Genomic DNA, 19,448 nt, shown 5'->3' with positions numbered 1-19,448 from the left:
AAGACTATTTGTTTTCTGTGGCTGGCCTGGCAATTAGAAATCTTCTTGTCACACCCCAGTGTCAGCTGCTTAGGAGGATAATTCCCACTTCTTTGAGGTGCCTTACACCCTAAAGTGAGTTTTGTGTTTACTGCTTAGCCTTTTTTTGAGTCAGACCCAAATATACCCTCCAGATATAACATTCTAGCCAACCCTGAAGTGGTTCAGACAAAAACCTTAAAGAGGCATTAAATTTTTTTTTTTATTTTTAGAGAGAAGGGAAGGGAGGGAGAAAGAGAGAGAAACCTCCATGTACAAGAGACACATCTATCAGTTGCCTCTTGCATGCCCCCAAGTGGGGGACCTGGCTTGCATCCTAGTCATGTGCCCTGATGGGATTTGAACTGGCAGCCTTTTGGTTCACAGGCCAGCACTCAGTCCACTGAGCTATACCAGCTAGGGCAAGAGGCATTTTTTAAAAAAGAATTTATTTATTTATTTATATGGAGGCATTTTGAATAGTTTTATATAATGTTATGAAAGATTACTGAATGTCATAAAATCGGGAACTAAGAGATAGCTATGAATCCTAATTGTCAAATAATTCTCTATATTTCTTTGACTTACGGAAAAAAGATTATTATGTATTATGTACGTGCCTTGGGTTACATTGCCTTACATATGTATTGCATAAGAACTTTCTCTTGTCTTCAAACCATGAGCCATGATGTTTTTCTAGTAGTGGCAGGAAGTGAGTTTATGATGCTCTCATCACATGGTCTTCTTACTGAGTTCCCACCCTCGCCCCATCAGTGACCAGCGGTGTGTACTTTTCAGGTGACTGGCTCTGGGTAGAGAGACAAGTCTGGGATCACAAGGTCAACAAGTGTAAATGGGTAGGTTAAGGTTAAGCCTGCACCATTAGTCTCATTGGCACGTACTAAGAAGTTAGTTAAGAAAAGTGGATAGTAAAATCAGTATGAATGCTCTAAGCTTAAATTTCGCCTTACTCTAAGAAAGTTATATAATCCTCTTGTGCTGTTTGTTCTCTTCTGAAACATCACAAGTGCTGCAGGGTGAGCTGGGCTGCTGCCTTCTACTCGGGGTAGTTTTGAGAACATCAGAATTGTTGAGTGGCAAAGCTCTAGTTAGTAGACTAAGTTTGATATGGGTGCAATTTGCTGTCAGTCCTGAAATTAAGAGTTTAGAGGACTCATGTTCAGAAATTTCTTACAGTGCGTAGTGTGGGCTAGGGGAAAATTTCCCCTTTTCTTTCTTAGTTCTTTTGGCTGATCTAATAATCAAAATGACAGGAGACAGATTAACAGGAGAAAACAGTCATATTTATTATGCATGTTCATACAGGATTCCACAAGATAATGGGACTAGAAGACATATGGGGCATTTGAAGTTTATGTGCCATCTTGAGCTAAGGATGAAGGAGGACTGCGTAGTGGTTTGGGACTTCAGAGGGCAGGAGCATAATTCCCATTGGGATAGGAAAGCAGATGTTTGATAAATGTTTGCTGGGCCATCTTTAACAATGGGACACTGAGAGGACTTTGGTCAAATGGGTCTTGCGAGGTTCCTCCCTGTCTATCACACCTAGTTCATATTCAATTAGTCATTTATAACCATAGCTCCCTTCCTCAAACAGGTCCTCTGGTCCTCTGTCTATGTTATTTTAGGCAGTTAGGGCGAACATCAAAGTTTTTTAACTGAGTATTTCATTTTTTAAAAATAACCAGCCTAAAATAATCAATATGGCAAAGAGGCATGTTTTAGGATGGCTCCCTCTCAATACCATGCTATAACTTGAATGTTGAGTATTTTTCATAACCTAGATGTTACCTTATAGTCAGGAGATATATCTTTCTATATAAATAGATAGATACACACATGCACACATGTAATATACATATACACACACATATGTATTTTAATTTAAAAAATTTCAAATTTCTCCCCTGAACTTACCCATCTTATGACTGGCTGTTCGTGCTCTTTGACCAACATCTCCTTATTTGCCCCGGTCCCAAGCCCATGGTACCCACCATTCTGATCTGTTTCTATGAGTTTCGCTTTTTCAGATTCCACATATAAGTGAGATCATGCAGTATTTGTCTTTCTCTCTCTGACTTATTTCACTTAACATAGCGTGCTCTCCATTCATGTTGTCACAAATGGCAGGGTTTCCTTGTTTCTCACGGCTGAGTACTTCTGTTCCCGTGTGTGTTGTATGTGTATGTGAGACAGTGCAAAAGGGCATCAGGTGTGCTTGGAAATTCAGAGTCCTGTTGGTGTGGAATCTTTTGAGGACTGTATACATTGTAAGTGGGAAGAAATCTTAGTCTTGGCCTTTTTGGACAAACGGCACTGCATCCCACTTTAAGAGGAAAGATGCGAGTCGAATGATAATCCATACATTGGAGATTTGTTATTTTGGTGGAGAGAATGATTTGGACAAGAAAAAAAATAGGATTGTTTATTGGACTATAGGAAAGGCAACTTTGTGACAGATTTAAAAAATTTTAGTTTAAATATTTCAGAGCCAAGGTCAGTGGTGCCCATATTTGCTGCAGGTTAGAATTACCAGCAGCCAGACCACACCCCACTTCACTTATTTCACAGTGTGGGTGGAGCCAGGTGTCAGCTGTGTTTCAGGATCCCAGGTGATTCAAATGTGGAGCCAAATTTAGGGAGCTTTGGCCAAATTGAATATTTGATAATGAGAATGAGGAAGGGGAAGTACAGGAGCTATTCTTAAAAAAAAATTGGAAGTTTTACAGATAATTTTTGTGGGGGAAAGTAGAATAAAGAGTTAGTGATGAACTGAAATTTCATTCCCGAGAAGTAGATTCTGTTTCATATTAATGTGATTTTCATGCAGAGGTAAGGGTATAAGAAATTAATTGATGTAATATTTACTGACCAAATTTGTTAATTATTTAAGAAATATACACTTTTTGAATTATTTGAAAGGTGTTTTACTTCATTGGTTACAAGAATTATGAGTAAAATTTATTGTATATAATAATCACAGTGCTACATGGTTAGTAGTTATAGAATTTATTAGGACTATGTTTCAGAATATTTGTTAAATCCTAATTAAAAAATAAAATATCAGTATTCAGAACATTTTAAATCTATATCTAGACTTTAAATACTTTCTATAATACTTCCATGTGGTTAATGTCATAAATGTGAAAAAGAGTGCTAATATTAACAATTGTCTTGTGCATTTATACTGAAATATTGCCTTCTGATACTACTCTTTAAAGATAAGTTTTTTTAAGGCCTTAATTTCACTAACTTATAAATGCAAATAGGACTTAGCTGTGTTTACTATTACCTGATTAATTTAGCTATGCCTTTGATTTTTTTATTAAAGAAAAATATAGGGCAAGAAGACAAAAGAAATATCTGTTTGCAGTTACAACTTGAAAATAACATTTGTCCAAATATAAGGAAGTATTTTTTTGTTTGTATACTTAATTCATCCTACAGATAAGTAACTTAGTACCTGCCTGCTGTTTTCTATTGTGTTGCATTTTGGGAGTTTGGGCAGAATGTTCCCTGGCATTTAAACTACTTCTGTGAAGTGAGGTTAATGGATTTGACTTAACTTCTTAGCATCTATGGAAATAATCCTGAAAGCAGACACTAATTACAGAGCTTTGTTTTTAGGACTTTACCGTGATTTGAGTCTCGTGTGCGGGAATGAGTCAAGAGAGTTAGGTGGAAACAGTGAGTTAAACATTCACCTTAAATGGGGAAATCATGTTAACGGCTTTTTGATTCAGTTTCCTCATCTGTGAAAAGATGTGGTGAGGCTAGATGATTCTCAAGAGCCCTCTTAGCTCTGACATTTTATATTTTCTATATTGTAATATTTATACAAGAGATAAAAAATATACAAGAGAGTGTATTGGTATCTGTAGTAGAGACAGGATTAGTGTTGAAGTGTATGACTAGGAGACTTTTTTCTGGCTTTAGTGACTGGGATAAAAAACCTTTTAATTTAGAATTATATATCCTTTAAAACAGGTATCTTATGCAGGTGGTACCAAGAGGGAATCCAACTGTGCATCTGCACATTCATTTAGTTTTTCTCAGGCACTCACCGCTAACAGTGTTTAGCTGTGTTGCTTTAAACTGTTAATCAGATTAGTCTCCTTTTGCCTTGAGATGCTTTGATATTTTAACCCTTTTTTTAATAGCAAATGATAAAAGCTCATCCACACTAATGCATTTGGCAATCATGTATTGAGCCACAGTTACTAAATTTTGAAGATGCAAAGATATATAAAAGACTGTTTCTGCTTCAAACTATGTGGGAGGGACAAGCAAAAATAGATTACTTGCAGAATAGTGAAAGGACAGTAGAGGTCTGTACTGGAGTATGCACAGGGTAGTACAGCTAGGAGAGGGTTGGGAGTAGGTAGAAGTGGCTGCAGGGTGTTCTAGAGTTGGCGATTAATTTGTGTTATAAAGATAACTAGTGTACAGGTGGATTTTTGAATGGAAAATCTGGACACTAGGATACTGATTAAAAAGAACATGAAGCTGAGGAAAGAAGGGTTAAATTTGAGAGGGATTTAAAGGGCAGAATTTAGGACTGAGAATTTTATTGGATGTGGAAGGTAAAGGAATTGGAAAAACTGAGGTGTTTAGGCACTGGGATTGAAGGTGCTGTGTTGTCTTTTCTCAGAATAGATGGTATTCTTTCTTTAGAGAGAGGCTCTGACAAGATATTTGAAATCTGAAAAAAAAACAAGGTTAAGAATTATAGAGTGGATTTTCCTTTCTGTACTTTAATTTGTGATGTGTTTTTTCTTCTGCATTACCTTCCAGGTGGACAGACATGTGGCAAACAGCTTGATGTTGTTCACTGAAGTTGAGAAAATTTAAAAGATAGCTTTAAAATAAATTTGCCATCTTTAAAGCTATTGTCTTTCATAAAAATAAATTGGGAAATACTTGTTAAAATACAGTATTTTGAATTAAGAGAAGTATATAAAAATATTTGCTAGAGTATCAAATATGAAAGTTTTGCTTTCAAATTTTGTGTTTTAGTGTATGTTAATAACTTAGTACCATTCTATGAATATAATCAGTTTTATTTCATGATCTATATTAATATCTTTTAAAGATATTTTAAAGAAATTTTATAAATGTATTTGTGTATATTTGGAAGGCTATTATGGTAAAGAGAGTAAAATAGCAAATAGCAATTATTTTAATAGCAATAGCAATAGCATTATTTTTAGTATTGCTGTGTGTTAAAAGCTGGATTAAAACAATGCCAGTTATTTTTATAACCTTTTATAAAAATCTATAAATCATTTTGCCAAATCTCCTTTCATATTGTAACTGTACCAATATTCCACTAGATGGCACTGAAAGATTGAAGAAAAATAGGCTAGGCTTTAAAAGCTATGTTTTATTTAAAACACGCAAATACAAACTAATGAACTGGCTGTTTTGATGGATTATTATTGTCATCCTTGTGGGACTTTAAGAAAATATGCCATTTCCCCACCTAATCAGACATCTGGCAATTCATTACAAATTTATGTGGTGTTCTCATATGTATGATTTTAGGGTATCTGTGATCTTGAATGCTATTTCATTTGGAAACAGAAAACCCATTTTTGTTCAGCACTTTACAGTTTTTATAATACTGATTGAATATTGAAAAGTTCATGCTTTTATTCTTCCTTTTAGGTCTGCATAGATTGTGGTAGCTAAATTTTTTTTGCTCTATGCTAACTCTGATAAGACTGATTTCCATTTCTAGAATTTATTATAATAGAGAAACCTTTTCTGTTGACTGATGAAGAAATGCAAACAGTAAAAAAAAAAAGCCTTTGATAAGATTTATCTTGGGAAACCCAAATTCATACTGTATAAATGTAAAATGTCTTCCTTTCTCCCCACTCCCTCCAACACAGTGCATTCCGCCACTCAGGTGTGCGGTGTGGGCTGAGGTCTGGGCGGCTCAGTTCAGAAATGGAAGTTGGTTTGCATTTCATATTTCACAAATTTTCTGTGGGGTTTTGAAATCTGACCTGTGAAGTGAAGAGTTTGCATTCGCCTCTTTGCTTGAATAAAAACCTACTACTGAAGATAGTAAGTTTCCAAGCTGTTCTATGGGTTTAAAAATTGGGTTAGATTACTTTTCAAAATTCAAGAGAGCATTTTCTTTAATAAGGCAATTAGAACTGTTAAATTGTTTGTAACTTTTTACACTTAGAAAAGTGAATAGAATTGAAAGTCCTGAACTTGGGTTGGTGTTTATAATTAGTGTGGTATTTTGTATAATTTGAAAGTAGTGGTTAAATGCAAAATTTGTAGTCTTTTTCTTTCCTAAACATGAATACATTTCCTTAAGAGGTGGACTTTTAAATGATAAATTGCTTTGTAAAGTTGTAGTCTACTTCCTTACAGAACATAAATAATTGGAAATATTTTTAACACCATACACTTGAGGGCTCCAGTTGTTTTATAGACTTGGATCCTCAGTTCTTACAAAACCTATTGTTGTCGTGTTGAGAGGAATAAACATGCTCATTTTGCTTGGCTAAAACGTTGACTTAAATTTCTGATTGCTTTTCAATTTTTTTGTAAAGTTATATTTATGGTGTGCATTTTTAAATGTATGTTCATGTAGCTTCATCTCAGAGATGATCTAAATAGAAAAATATGCTAGGTAATATTATATGCAACCCTACAGTGTATTGTAACTGCTGGAAGATTGAGCTTCTGAAATATTGAGTGACTTCTTTGTTGTAAATAATCCTGCTTTGTTATTATGTTAAGGAAATATTAAATGTTTATGCATTTTGCTATAGCATCTGGCACAATGATATATGTGTTGAATATATTTTAGTTTTAGTAAGGGAGATATTGTTCTAGTATATACAAAAATATATTGTATTTAAAAAAATCTCAATTGCTGTATTTTATTGCCTCTTGGTGTACATGCACACTCTCCCCTATGACATTTTTCTACCCTGTGTAGCTACCCTCTGTTGCCTAACATATTGTATGCTTCCCGACTGCACTGTTTTAACATATGCTTTGCTTTATTTCTGTAACCTTTATACCCCCAATTTCTCAAATCTGAAATTTTATCTATTTTCATATTCTCTGAATGCCACCTCTTCTATCAGATGTGAACTGATTTTCCCTTGATTCCCTTTGTTTGTCTTTCTCTCCCTCCCTATGTCCTGCCTTGCATCATTATTGTTTGTTCTTCTTACCCTCCTATTCAGCAGCTGTTTGAGGAGAAAGACATAAGGGTCCTGCAGAAGTAATGCCTGCTTGAGTGTGGTTGGTAGGGTACTAATATGGGTGCAATAATGTATAGTTTTAATTTGAACATAATTTGAAGTAATGCGTGCTTGAGCGTGATATTGTTATGTTACAGAATCACATGCTTATGATTTTGTAATAAAAGATTTTGTAATAGAAAAGGGGCATTATTTGTGCTGGACCCTGTATTTTATTCATGTTTGTTTCTGTGTTACCTAGGGTGGAGGACTTTTACATAGTGGGAATTAAAAAAATGTTAAATTGAAATACATGACTTCACTGGGAAAGGTAAGGTAATAGAACTTGGAAAGCAGGCAGGCTATTTCCTCTTGATTGTATGGGACAGAGATTTGATTTGTTGTTTTTTTCCCCCAAAGAACTTTTGTTTTCATCCCTTTACAGTTTAATTTATTACTTCAATTGTAGTCTTACTCCAGCTTTAACTCTGGGGTGATATTGATGTACTTATTCTTTTATTTTAGGTGTAGTTGATTGCCATTGGCAGGCAAGTTGTGGTATATTTGATAGTCTGTAGTTGTTGACAAATTATTTTTGAATATTTTAAGTTTTACGGAATTTTTCTACTACTATTAATGATAGTATTTTTCAGTTACTATGTGACATAAAATTTACTATAAAAATAAGTTTCTTTAAAATGTTAGTAATAGTATAATAGCAGTCTTTAAGACTGAAATATTTTATTCCCAACTTAGCTTAAGGATCGAATATTATTGTAACTTTATTTAAAAAGTCACATATTTTAATATGGTTTAAGGAGTTTTGTTATTCAGTTCCCCTGATTTTACCTTTTAAATTTTTTTGTAGGAAATCATTTGTGCATTTTGTTTACATAAAATTTTGCTTCATACATATATATTGGTTTGCAAATTTGGTTCTGATTTTGGTGAAGATTAGGCATTTTTATATATCTTCAATCTTAGGAAACCAGTCAGTTTATGTAATGCCAAAATTATGGAATAATTGTGGTCAGAATATGCAATCTAGATAGATACTTCTGTTTTTTTCTAGTTTGTGTGCATAAACTATCCCTAAAATCATTTAGCATTTATTGTTATTTCTAGTTAGAAGAAATACATCTTTCATTAAGAGTTTGTGGAAAAATATGGCTATCAAAATAAGAACATGCTGTTTTTTTTCTTTCTTTTGTTCTTATATTCCTTTTTAAAATATAACTCATTGTGCAGTTAATTTTAGTTTGATCAGTGGTTATTATCTGCACTTTGCCTTGACACTATAGAGCGTGGTGATGGAGTAATGAGGAGAAATCTCGGTTCCTGAGAAATGTGCAATCTGATGGAGCAGGCAGCGCTGACAAGGAACAGCCTTGTGGTCTACAAGTGCAAGGGATACAAGGGTGTTCAGGATTCTAAACAGAATGGAGTTTGTCTGAATGAGTTCAGGTTTATGTTTTCACACAGGAGCCATTAGGTTGTGAAAGGAGGGGGTATTTTATAGGAATATAGTGTTGGGTATTTGTTTTGGATCGAATCCCATTTTGTGTGCTGTGTTTCTTTTTCTGCCTTTCTTGGTTTTATTCCCTTCTTTATTTCAGGTTGTTTAGAGTGTCAAGTGTTACCTGTCAGTTCTTTGACATTATATGAGTTTGCATGCTCTGTGTGATATAATTGCTTACTTCTCTGGAAAGAAATGACATTTGAGCTTTTATATACATATACAGATTGTACTCTTTTTACAGATTCATCACATTTGTGAAATGTACACTTGTGAGATATTTCTGAGTGAAATCATGTTTTCCCTTTGACAGTCTTAAACTTGGTTTATTTGTTTCATTGTCATTTTGAGTGTGTTTGTGTGTGTTTCTTTATGTATGTCCTTTATAGGTGACACAAACTAGGCATAGAAAGACCAAGTAAGTTGCCCAAGGTTAATAAAAACCAGAGTTGTAATCAAAACCTGTGTCTTTGCCTTTAGATCAATCATTTATATAGTATATGGATAACCTCAGTGTGTAGTAATATGTCACTGGCATTTATAAATACATTTAAGATGAAAGTACTCATTCATTGCAATCTATTTCAATTTTTGGCTCTACACCTGATGTTTTTCAATCCTAGCAATTTTTATAATCTTCAGGGTTTTTATGGTGTGTGTGTGTGTGTGTGTGTGTGTGTGGTACCAAGTACATTTATTTGGTACTGATGCAGTGGTGTCATCTCCTCACTTGGGCCTTATTCTCATCCTCAGCTGGCAGCATTTGAAGCTGGTATTTCAAATGCCTGTGGACTTTTAGGGATGGAGATTGCCAGGAATTTCTGATCTCTTTTCCCATTTTATATCTCAGTGTTGTTTCACATTTCCATTGGATATAGGGAGGTTGCCTGTGGATAGGCTAGCTGGAAACCCTTCTTCAAGTGGCAAAGGTTTAATAACCCAGGTCTGTTACACAGAGGTGCTGTCCAGGGTGCTACACAGTTTAATGTGTTGTAGATTCTCCCCCACCGCACTCACCGGGAATGCAGCCTGCACTGATTGCTTTACTGTACTCGTAGTATCTAATTGCATGCTATTATTGGTGATGGCTGTACCTTTGGTCTTTTTTTGATAGTGTATTTTATAAGTTTTGGTACTGAAGAGGCATTTTCTTTTTCATGCACTTTTAGTTATGCAGGTTTGATTTTTATATGACTTTGTCTTCTCTTTTAAATTTACTAGAATTTCAAATTTAAACAATTAAATATTCTCTTGAGTCTCCAATTTATTGCTGTAATATTTTAGCTTAGATCTACTAAGAGGAGATAATTTTATGATTAATAGGTTTACCAGTTTAAAATATAAATTAAAGCCTAACAGATATACTGCCAAGGTATAAGACTTTTTTTATATGAGGCTTTTTTTTTGAAAAATGAAACTATGTCTTGCAATAAAATAATCTAGAGTACCTCTACCTGAAAAATAGTGTCCTCTGATTGACCATAAAATTTTGTGTAATTAGTTAGAATTCATTAAGAGTTTTTGTTAAGTATTACTTTAATGATTGTAAAATGATTTAAAATACTAGTTTCTTTTTGTGTACTTATGTATTTGAGATTAATGTGAATTAAAAAGTCAAATGACTGAATTGTCATATGTCTATAAAAATGTCTTGATTAATTAGTGTGATTAAGCAAGGCTGTCTGAATTACTGAAATCTCCCTGTTAACTGAAGGTTTATCCAATTATGAAGTGAAATTGAGTAGGATAAGGATATTGACCTTAGGGGTAGAGGCTTGTCTGCCTAGATCTTTTTAGTTACATGAAGTCATAGAAGCCCCATTCTGTATTATTGGAAAGAAACATTTGATCAAATATGAGGCATTAGGTTCACGCTCATATCACTGATTGCAGTGTTAGTACACTTTGAAGGAAGTCTCATGGGCTAACAGAGCTGAATCTGTGAGCCTTTTCTGGAACCGAGCAGTGGGATTTCCGGCAGAAGGAAGGGTGACTGCTGCTCGGGCCCACAGTCACTGAGATGTGGTTTCCTGTGGTGTATCTGTGGTGACACGGACTTTAGAATGTTGTTAAATGATGAGAACATGTATGTATGTGATATGTAGATATGACAGATACAGGTGATTACTTTGTTTTTCCCTTCCATTAGACATCCAAGTTCTCTTGACTACTAGTTGGCACACAAGGAATTGAAAATAAAATCTGAATTATGAAACTGGCTGTTTTTTTCTTCCATAGATGAGTAGTTTTTAGTGTTTGGCTATTCCTAATTTTCCATGAACTTCCCTGTTTTCTATCACTTTGTCTCCTTGATTAGAATGGTTCCCAGGAGATTTGTGACTCTTAAGACAGATGATTATTTTATTTCCATGCAGATGGAATTAAAAAACTGTATAAGTACTGTAATCGTAATTCCTTTTTTTCTTAAAGGAAGAATTTCGAGAACTTCGAGAACAGCCTACTGATCCTCAAGCTGAACAAGAACTAATTAATAGTATTGAACAAATATATTTTTCTACAGACTCATTTGATATTGTTAAATATGAGCTGGAGGTAAAGAAAATTTCATTAAAACCTATCTAAAGCCTGTTTGTTTCAGTGATTGTATTTGAGATTTGAATGTTTTTAGGGATGTTATATATTTTTTGGTAGCAGCATTGGTCTATAATGACCATATTGTGATTAAATGAACTGTCAGCTTTGTTTAAAGATGAAATTATTTTTTAAAATGTAAAATTAAGTGCAGCTGTAGAATCCAGGAAACGTTTCTGTGTGTTGGGTTTTTAACTATTAACATACAGTATGTTAGTGTGCTGCCTCTACTTTTTTTATATTGGCTATATATGTTTAGACAAGCTCTCGGACTTTTATTCATAGATGCATGTTTATATAATTGTTTACTCATGATAAGTATCCCTATGCCATAATGTTTACAACATTGGCATTTTAAATTTATAGGAACTTCAAAAAAATAGTAAAATTTGGTTTTGGACAAAACCAAATACAATGTGCATACAGGTACTTTACGCAGTACATACAAATTCATTCCCCAACTCATTGCCAGGTTTCATCCATCATTTGACCGAGACTTGTGGTCTAACGTGAAGTTGCCCATGTACGTAGTGGCATACATTTTTGTTAGTTTCCCACCCTATCCTCTGAGAGCCAGTGTGTGATCTAGAATGTACTCCAACAACTTCACTTCCATACTGTAGTGCTTAGTTACTACTCGTTTTTCCAGAGGGGGAGTGTGTTTAGGGACTTACTCACATTCTCCTGTCACAGGTCAAGGAAGCTGTGTCTCCCAGCCCAGGAGTCAGGTGCCCCCATTGTAAGGGGCTTTCCTGGAGGTTGGAGACGGCAGCAGTGGAGACAGTGGGCTGGGTGAGGAGCACCAGCAGGTGGGGTAGCAAGGATGTGTAGGCTTTTGTGCCGAGAGTCTAGTGGGGGAGGTAGGCAGGACGGGAGGACTGGGTATGAATGGGATGTGACACGGTGTGCACACTTTGTAAGTCAGAGTTGTGTCGGTAATGATGCCGAACTAAACAGTTCATTTTACTTTTCTCTAATGGATTTATTTTTTTAGAAACTCCCTCCTGTTCTCAATTTGCAAGAATTAGAGGAGTACAGAGACAAGTTAAAGCAACAGCAAGCTGCAGTAAGTAAACACATTTCTTTGTGACATAACTGTGAATGAAACAGCAGAAAGGTGTAATATTTTTAGATTTTATGGTTTAACCAATACATTAACATACTAAACAAATCTTATTTAACATGACTTTGATTCAAATGATACATTTATATCAAAATTTAATGCCTATTCAGTTTCCCTTATATTACTTGGATAGATTTGCCTCTAGAATTTGAAGTTGTTTCTCTGGAATCCTAAAGGTGATCAAAGAATTTTGAATTTTATTTTTTTTCAGATTACTAAGTACCTTTAGGCTTCTTGTTATGCAAAACTACTTACAGTTTTGTGATGGAGTTGTTGTTTTTTTTTTTAATACCTAAGAATAACTGTCCCTACTTGTAGCTGAAGTATGCCCAAAGAGAATAACAGGGATAGGACTCAGTCTGAATTGTAGTCACTATTTAATTGTCTGACATTGGGCAAGTCACTTAGCCTTGGTAAATTTCTTTTTGAAGTGATGGGTTAGGCCTGCATTTTCTCTAATGCTGTAAATATTCTCTGATTCTGTATTTTCCTCACATTAGGCTGAACTTTTAAAAAATTCACACTATACTGTAGAACATTAAATAGTGGTAGTATGTGGTCTTGTTTAATTTTTTTAATACTAAAGGAGTAATAGTAATGCACTTACCTGTTTGGATTTAGGGTATGATTTAATAACATAGCTGACAAAGGAAGATGCAGTCATGCACTAACTACATAACGATGGTTCGGTCAGTGACTGACCACCTGTACTGTGGTTGTCCTGTAAAATTATAGTGGATTTTAAGCAAAAACTTTGTGATGTTGAAGGAAAAGGCTGGACCCAACTAAGATGTTGAAATTATTGCTAGCTCTGGGTGGTTTACATAGAAGAGGAGCTGAGCCTTCTGTCCCCCAGTTGTTTGCCTGCCTGCTGGAAGCTGGGGCCAACAGTTGGGAACAAGGGGGTGGGGGGAGCCTGGGCACTTTACCTCTTTTTTTTTCCCCAATGCTGTTACTTACTCCTCCCTCCCTCTTCTTCTCCCTTGCCCTCTCCCTTTTATTATTTCTCTTCTCAAGCTTTATGTCTTTTGGTCTCTTTCAATCTCTGCTTTCCTTTCTCTCTTCTTTTTTCCCCCCTTCTTCCCTCCCTCCCTCCCTCCTGACGTATACTCCCTCCCACGTGTACCTCCACCGCTCTCCCGCTGTCCCCACCAATGTGTGTATTGCACACACACTTTATCTTTTCTACTATATTTTTACTGTACCTTTTCTATGTTTAAATATGCTTATATGCACAAAAACCATAATATGATTGTGTTAGAATTGCCTAAAGTATTCAGTGCAGTGAAATGCTGACAGGTTTGTAGCCTAGGAGCAACAGATTGTGTCATGTAGCCTAGGTGTGTAGTAGGCTACACCATAAAATCTAGGTTTGCACATGTGCACTCTATGATTTTCACACAAGGATGAAATTGCCCAACGCACAGTTCTCAGAACTTCATTGTTAGGCAGTGAATGACGGTTTGCTTTTTTTGTTTGCGTTGCAACCAGAAGTCTCAGTGTGTGTTGGGATCCCTGCGGGGTAGAAGCCCTGGTGTGGGGAGAGAACTTGAGCACTAAAGAGTTGTGTAGTAAAGATATGTTGTGCTTTTGGAGAATTAGATTTCAGAGGATGGTGGCATCTTTTTGCCTTCTCTTGGTTTCAACATATTTGATTATGTACTGCTGCACCTGTGTATTTTATGTGCTGGTGCTTTTGGGGAGTCTGCCCCATCACATAGTGACCTTTGGAATTTGATAAACCTGAACTTGGATCCTGGCCTTGTAATTACTAAGTGTGGGACTGTGGGCAAGTTACTACCATGTTTAAGATTTTATCTAGAAAATGAGGAAGCACGTAACCCATTCTATAGATTGGCATGAGCGCTAATTGAGGTAACGTAGGAAAAGCACTTAGTACGTTGCCTGGCACAGTGTAGATTAACAATAACTAACTACATTGTCTATTTTTTTTTTTTAGAAAACCCAATTTTGTAAAATTAGGTGGGTTTTTGAGTACATCTATACAAATTCATACTTATATGAATTCTATACCATCTACACACACACACACACACACACACTGAAAGCAGATTAAGAAAACATGAAAGGAGTAACCCAGTGCATAAATGTGTGTGTAATGCTTTGTTCTCAGCTGGCCTGGGGAAGGGGCCACTGTGTTTTCTTGAGTGAACATTTCACTAAATGCCTTCAGTGTGCTGTGCTTTGTGCTAGGCTTGGTATCTCACAGTGGAGTCTGGTAGGGGCCCCTGAAATTGTGAAATAAGAGCCTCATGTTCAAAATCATCATAATTCTAACTTGCATGCATTAACATTATTCATGGAGTTGGCTAAGAAAACCTGAGGTATCTTCATAGCATTCCAAAAAATGTGTGTTTTCGGTTTTTCAAAAAGAGAGGACCAAATTTTTCATCTTACGTGGTACAAAAGGATCTAAAGGGTACAAGGACATTCTCTGTTTCCCAGATACTGTCTTCATAAATGTAGTTGATTAAACGTTTATTTATCTTAACATGTTTAAGATAAACACGCTTTTGCCTTTGAAGCAAATCCTGAACCCTTCATAAAGATGATTAAACTTTTGTGCATCTTAGTTAAATCAAGTAACAATACTCATTATTAATAGTTATAATGACCATTTATTGAGTTTCTACTAAGGACCAAGTACTGTGCTCTATATTATACCTCTTTTACTAATTTTATAGACCAGAGAAATATGTTTGATCATAGCAAGCTGTAGAATTTATAGGGAAGACCAGTGGAATATTATGGAAAAATATAAAATATAATAGGAAGTATGATGACTTTTCTTACCTCCTTTGTTTGATTACATATTCCTATAGGTTTCTAAAAAAGTAGCGGATTTAATCCTTGAGAAGCAGCCTGCTTATGTAAAGGTAGGATAATATTTGCTATTTTCATGAAATGTAAAAAATGTTCATGACTTACTCCTGAAACTGTTGAAATAGTTTAATTTATTTTTTAGACTATAGTTCTGTAGCAACATATGGACTCTTTTTGGGGGTATGTGTTATGTATGTGTGTTTCTCTCATTTGAAGAAATTTACCAAACTTAAGAAATAAAAGTGTTTTTATCACTGATTCTAAAGTAACCTCTTTGGTTTTCCAAACTGTAGAATAGCCATTGAGAATTGCTTCTATGTATTTTGTAACACTTGGATTATTAGTAATGAACACTCAATGACACTGTAACAATCTGTCTTTAAAATATGATAAAATTGGAATTGTTTGGCTGAATCTGTCTCATTAGAAAATCAGAGACTTCAAAATCTGTTGAAATATTTATTGGGGTTCAAATGAAGACAGTCATTGTGAAATCATCTTAGCAAACAGAACTCATATTTTCCTATCCTTGATTGCCTTGTGAAATTTAGTTGGGTAGAAACATTATTAAAATTACTTTAAACAGATATATTAGTCTTTGTGTATGTTTCTGTAAAGCAGATTGGGTCTAGGTTTCCTTATAAGCAATGCTAACTAAATATTTCTCATATGTCATTGTGAAAATCATTCGAATGTTGCCATTTTAAGTAATTTTGTTGAAAAATATGCCAACGGTTTTCAGGTTCAAGTATTTTCTTGCCACTTTGCTTTCCAAGCAGGCTTGTTTTTGAAACACTTCCTTACAAAGTTTTTGCTAGAGGTCCATATGAATAGGAAAGAAAAATAAAGTGCCTCAAACAATAACCTCTATGCAATGTTTCCGTAGGAACTGGAGAGGGTCACCTCACTGCAGACAGGCCTTCAGCTGGCCGCCGTCATCTGCACAAACGGGAGAAGGTATGCCATTTGCTGGTATTTGGCTCTTTGACTGGAAAACATTTCAAGAAAAACTGTGAAACTCGTTGACAATTGATATTTTTTATTATGACTGTGGTTTCTAGAATACCATTTAGTAACAACGTACATTATGATTTAAAAATGACACCAATAAGGTATGTGGGAAATGTCTGTAAATCTAGTAATGACTTAAAAACCTTCTTATTTTGTATTGCTTAGATTAGTACTTCTCAAACTAACTGGTGAAGGAATAGGTTTTTTTTAAAAATTTCTACCTTTTTAGAGAATATTATTTTTGTAAAAAGCAATAAAAGCAAAGTACTAGGGAAATGGAAGAAAAACAACCAAAGACATACAAAATACAGTCCCAATTTTTTAAAATCATTTATTCATGAAACATGAAATTATTATGTCAGCTTTTGGTCCAGATGTTTCTGTACTTTTCTTCTGATGGACCAGCAACAGTTGAGGATTGGCACTAGTCCACCCGGCACACTTCAAGTTATTCTGGCATAGAGTGAGCTGTTGAATACACTTCTCCAATAAATTTGTGGTAGTAGTCAAAGATGCCACCTTATTAGTTTTGTATTGTTTTATGTGGATAGATTCTTATAGTACTAGAAAAATTTAACTACTTATTGTTTACTTTTGCAGACACTTGAATATTGCAAAAGAAGGTTTTACTCAAGCTAGTTTAGGCCTCCTTGCGAATCAAAGGAAGCGTCAGTTGCTGATCGGACTTCTGAAATCTCTGAGAACTATAAAAACATTGGTATATACACCTTACGTGTTTAAAAATTAAAACTTAATTTTATGGTTGAAACAGTTTTTTTACCATTGATATTTGTTTTTCAGCAAAGAACAGACGTGCGCTTAAGTGAAATGCTAGAGGTAAGTTAGCAAGGCTTGGAAATTTGGTGATCCTGATAATATTAAATATAAAATATAGTAAAAGAATTCAAATGAGCATTTTTCTTAAATTGGTATATGGTTTAAAGAATCTTTTTAGACATGTAAAGGTACTTGCTCTAGAGCATTTTTCTATTGACATAATGTACTTCATTTAGAAAAATTTGTTTGGAGAAATATTTAGTTTGTAGGAATGTTGTCTGTAGTATTTTTTTATTGCATTTTCACTCAAATAGCAATAAGATTGCCTTTTTCAACTACCATAGTGATTTAAGGTATATTTCATACATTGGGTATGATTGGTATCTCGTATGAATTTGTTTTCTGAGTGAGCCATGTGTTTCTCTTTGATGACTTCTTAGCAATCTCAGTCTATTTCTGTTGCACGGTTCACAAAAGTGTATTGACACACGTGTGTTTCCATGTTAACACTTAAGCTCCTTCGGGTAGGGTAGGTACTTTGTCATCTCAACATCCCCAGTGATTTGAATTGCATTGTTGAATTTAGATATGAGCTTAAGGAAAATTTTTTTTAGGATATTCTGTATAATCACTGTATCCTAAACTATTACCACTAAACTGGGATTTGAGAAATCCATATGAAAAATTCTTTTTGCATTAAATTACTGTTTAGGGCTTAAAAATATCCTGAGGCCATTAATGAATATTTTACTATTTTCCAGATTTGTTTGTTTAAAAATATCTGTTGATTTCTTGGTTTCAGGAATGTTGAATATTGTAGTACAACTGTTGAATGTTGATTACAAGTAGAATGCATATTGTTTTGAAACACTTCGTGTAAACAGTACTGAAAGAAGAAATGTTAATAGTTAAAGAGCACCTCCTTGTGAAACTGCTTATAGTTCTTTACAGGCTTATCCACGTCATGGTCACAGATTGCTTTACTGTGTATTTGAAGGAACAGAATATATCTTCTCTTTTTAAATATTAATTATTGAGAGAGAGACAGACAAACAAACATCAGTTTGTTGTTCCACTTATTTATGCATTCATTTATTGATTCTTGTATGTGCCCTGACTGGGGATTGAACCCACAACCTTGGAGTATCAGGATGACGCTCTAACCAACTGAACTACCTGGCCAGGGCCAAGAATATTTTTTCTGTGCATACATTTTTGGTCTGGATCTGGTTGCCTCTTTTATTATTTATCTGTTGTTGGTATTCTAATCCTTACGTGAAAGGCATTAAACCTTTCTGGTTCTGTAACTTTTGGATCGAGTATGAATAGACATTTGTTTTCTTCAGGGGCTGTAAGAAAAATGTTTCCAGTCTAATGACTTCTCTTGTTATCTGAAGGAGGAAGACTATCCAGGAGCTATTCAGTTGTGCCTGGAATGTCAGAAAGCTGCCAGCACTTTTAAACATTACAGTTGCATAAGGTAAGGTAATGCAAACATTTTAAAGCTGACTTCTGTTGCCTGTTTTTAATGTAGGGGTTGTGTAACAGTGTTAATAAACATTAAAAATAAATAGTGCTCAGTTCTTTCAGGCAACTGAAATTCCTGTTCATAAATGGGCAGTTCAATAAAAATAAATAATAATTTTTAAGGTGTGAAAGATCAAATACTTTTTAATCCTACCTTTTCTTTTCATATCACCAAAACTTCTTTCCAATCTGATTGATTTTATTTTTATAGAGTAGTAGAGGAGAATAAATTTATCTGTTCATGTCTCCATTTCATCTCTTGGGAATTCTTATTCCTTAACTTTGCCCAGCTTATAAATATTGAGAGTGTTATTATAGTTGGTTTTTCAGATCCAGATGGTTCTAGTATTTGGCTTATCCTGAGGAGAATTTTGTTTTGGAAAATTTAAGTGGAAACTCATTTTATGTAATAGTCATGCTTGTAATGTTTAAGTGGCTATATAGTTAATGTGTTGCATCTTTCATTTAGTTATTTATAAAATGTGTACAATGTAAAAAAGTTAGAACTTTATTAATGGGTTTTGGTCGACCTAAAAAGGTTTTGTGTTACTGATGAGGTTTTGTATTACTGATGATGGTACCTTGGGGAGGCTCTAATCCCCTATGTAATTTCCATCATTCCTCTAAAACCATCACAAATAACACACAATCTAAGTAAACTAGTGTCCTTGCCAAGGAAACCCAGTCTCAAATTAAATTCATACTTATCACAGAATACAGCCCCTTTGTCTCTCCTGTATAGAAATTCTGATTGTCACTGAGCATAGCTCACTGATGTTGTTGATGTTGATTGCTAGTATTTGAA

The 19,448-nt window shown here is 34.7% G+C and overlaps 1 protein-coding gene across 1 annotated transcript in view; it reads left to right on the top strand.

Moving 5' to 3' along the window:
• The window catches only part of VPS50 (VPS50 subunit of EARP/GARPII complex), a 119,331-nt gene that overhangs the window by 8,434 nt on the left and 91,449 nt on the right, over positions 1-19,448 (top strand). The window contains exons 3-9 of the mRNA XM_045828661.1: positions 11,200-11,322; positions 12,356-12,427; positions 15,328-15,381; positions 16,215-16,285; positions 16,940-17,057; positions 17,141-17,176; positions 18,514-18,596. Coding sequence (XP_045684617.1) covers positions 11,200-11,322; positions 12,356-12,427; positions 15,328-15,381; positions 16,215-16,285; positions 16,940-17,057; positions 17,141-17,176; positions 18,514-18,596 — 557 coding nt within the window. The remainder of the gene's footprint in view (positions 1-11,199; positions 11,323-12,355; positions 12,428-15,327; positions 15,382-16,214; positions 16,286-16,939; positions 17,058-17,140; positions 17,177-18,513; positions 18,597-19,448) is intronic.

This window comes from Phyllostomus hastatus, unplaced genomic scaffold (assembly GCF_019186645.2).
Source record: "Phyllostomus hastatus isolate PE091 unplaced genomic scaffold, TTU_PhHast_1.1 phas_scaffold_78, whole genome shotgun sequence".
Lineage (NCBI taxonomy): Eukaryota > Metazoa > Chordata > Mammalia > Chiroptera > Phyllostomidae > Phyllostomus > Phyllostomus hastatus.
The sequence above is the reverse complement of the archived record's forward strand: the minus strand, read 5'-3'. Positions and strand labels throughout refer to the sequence as shown.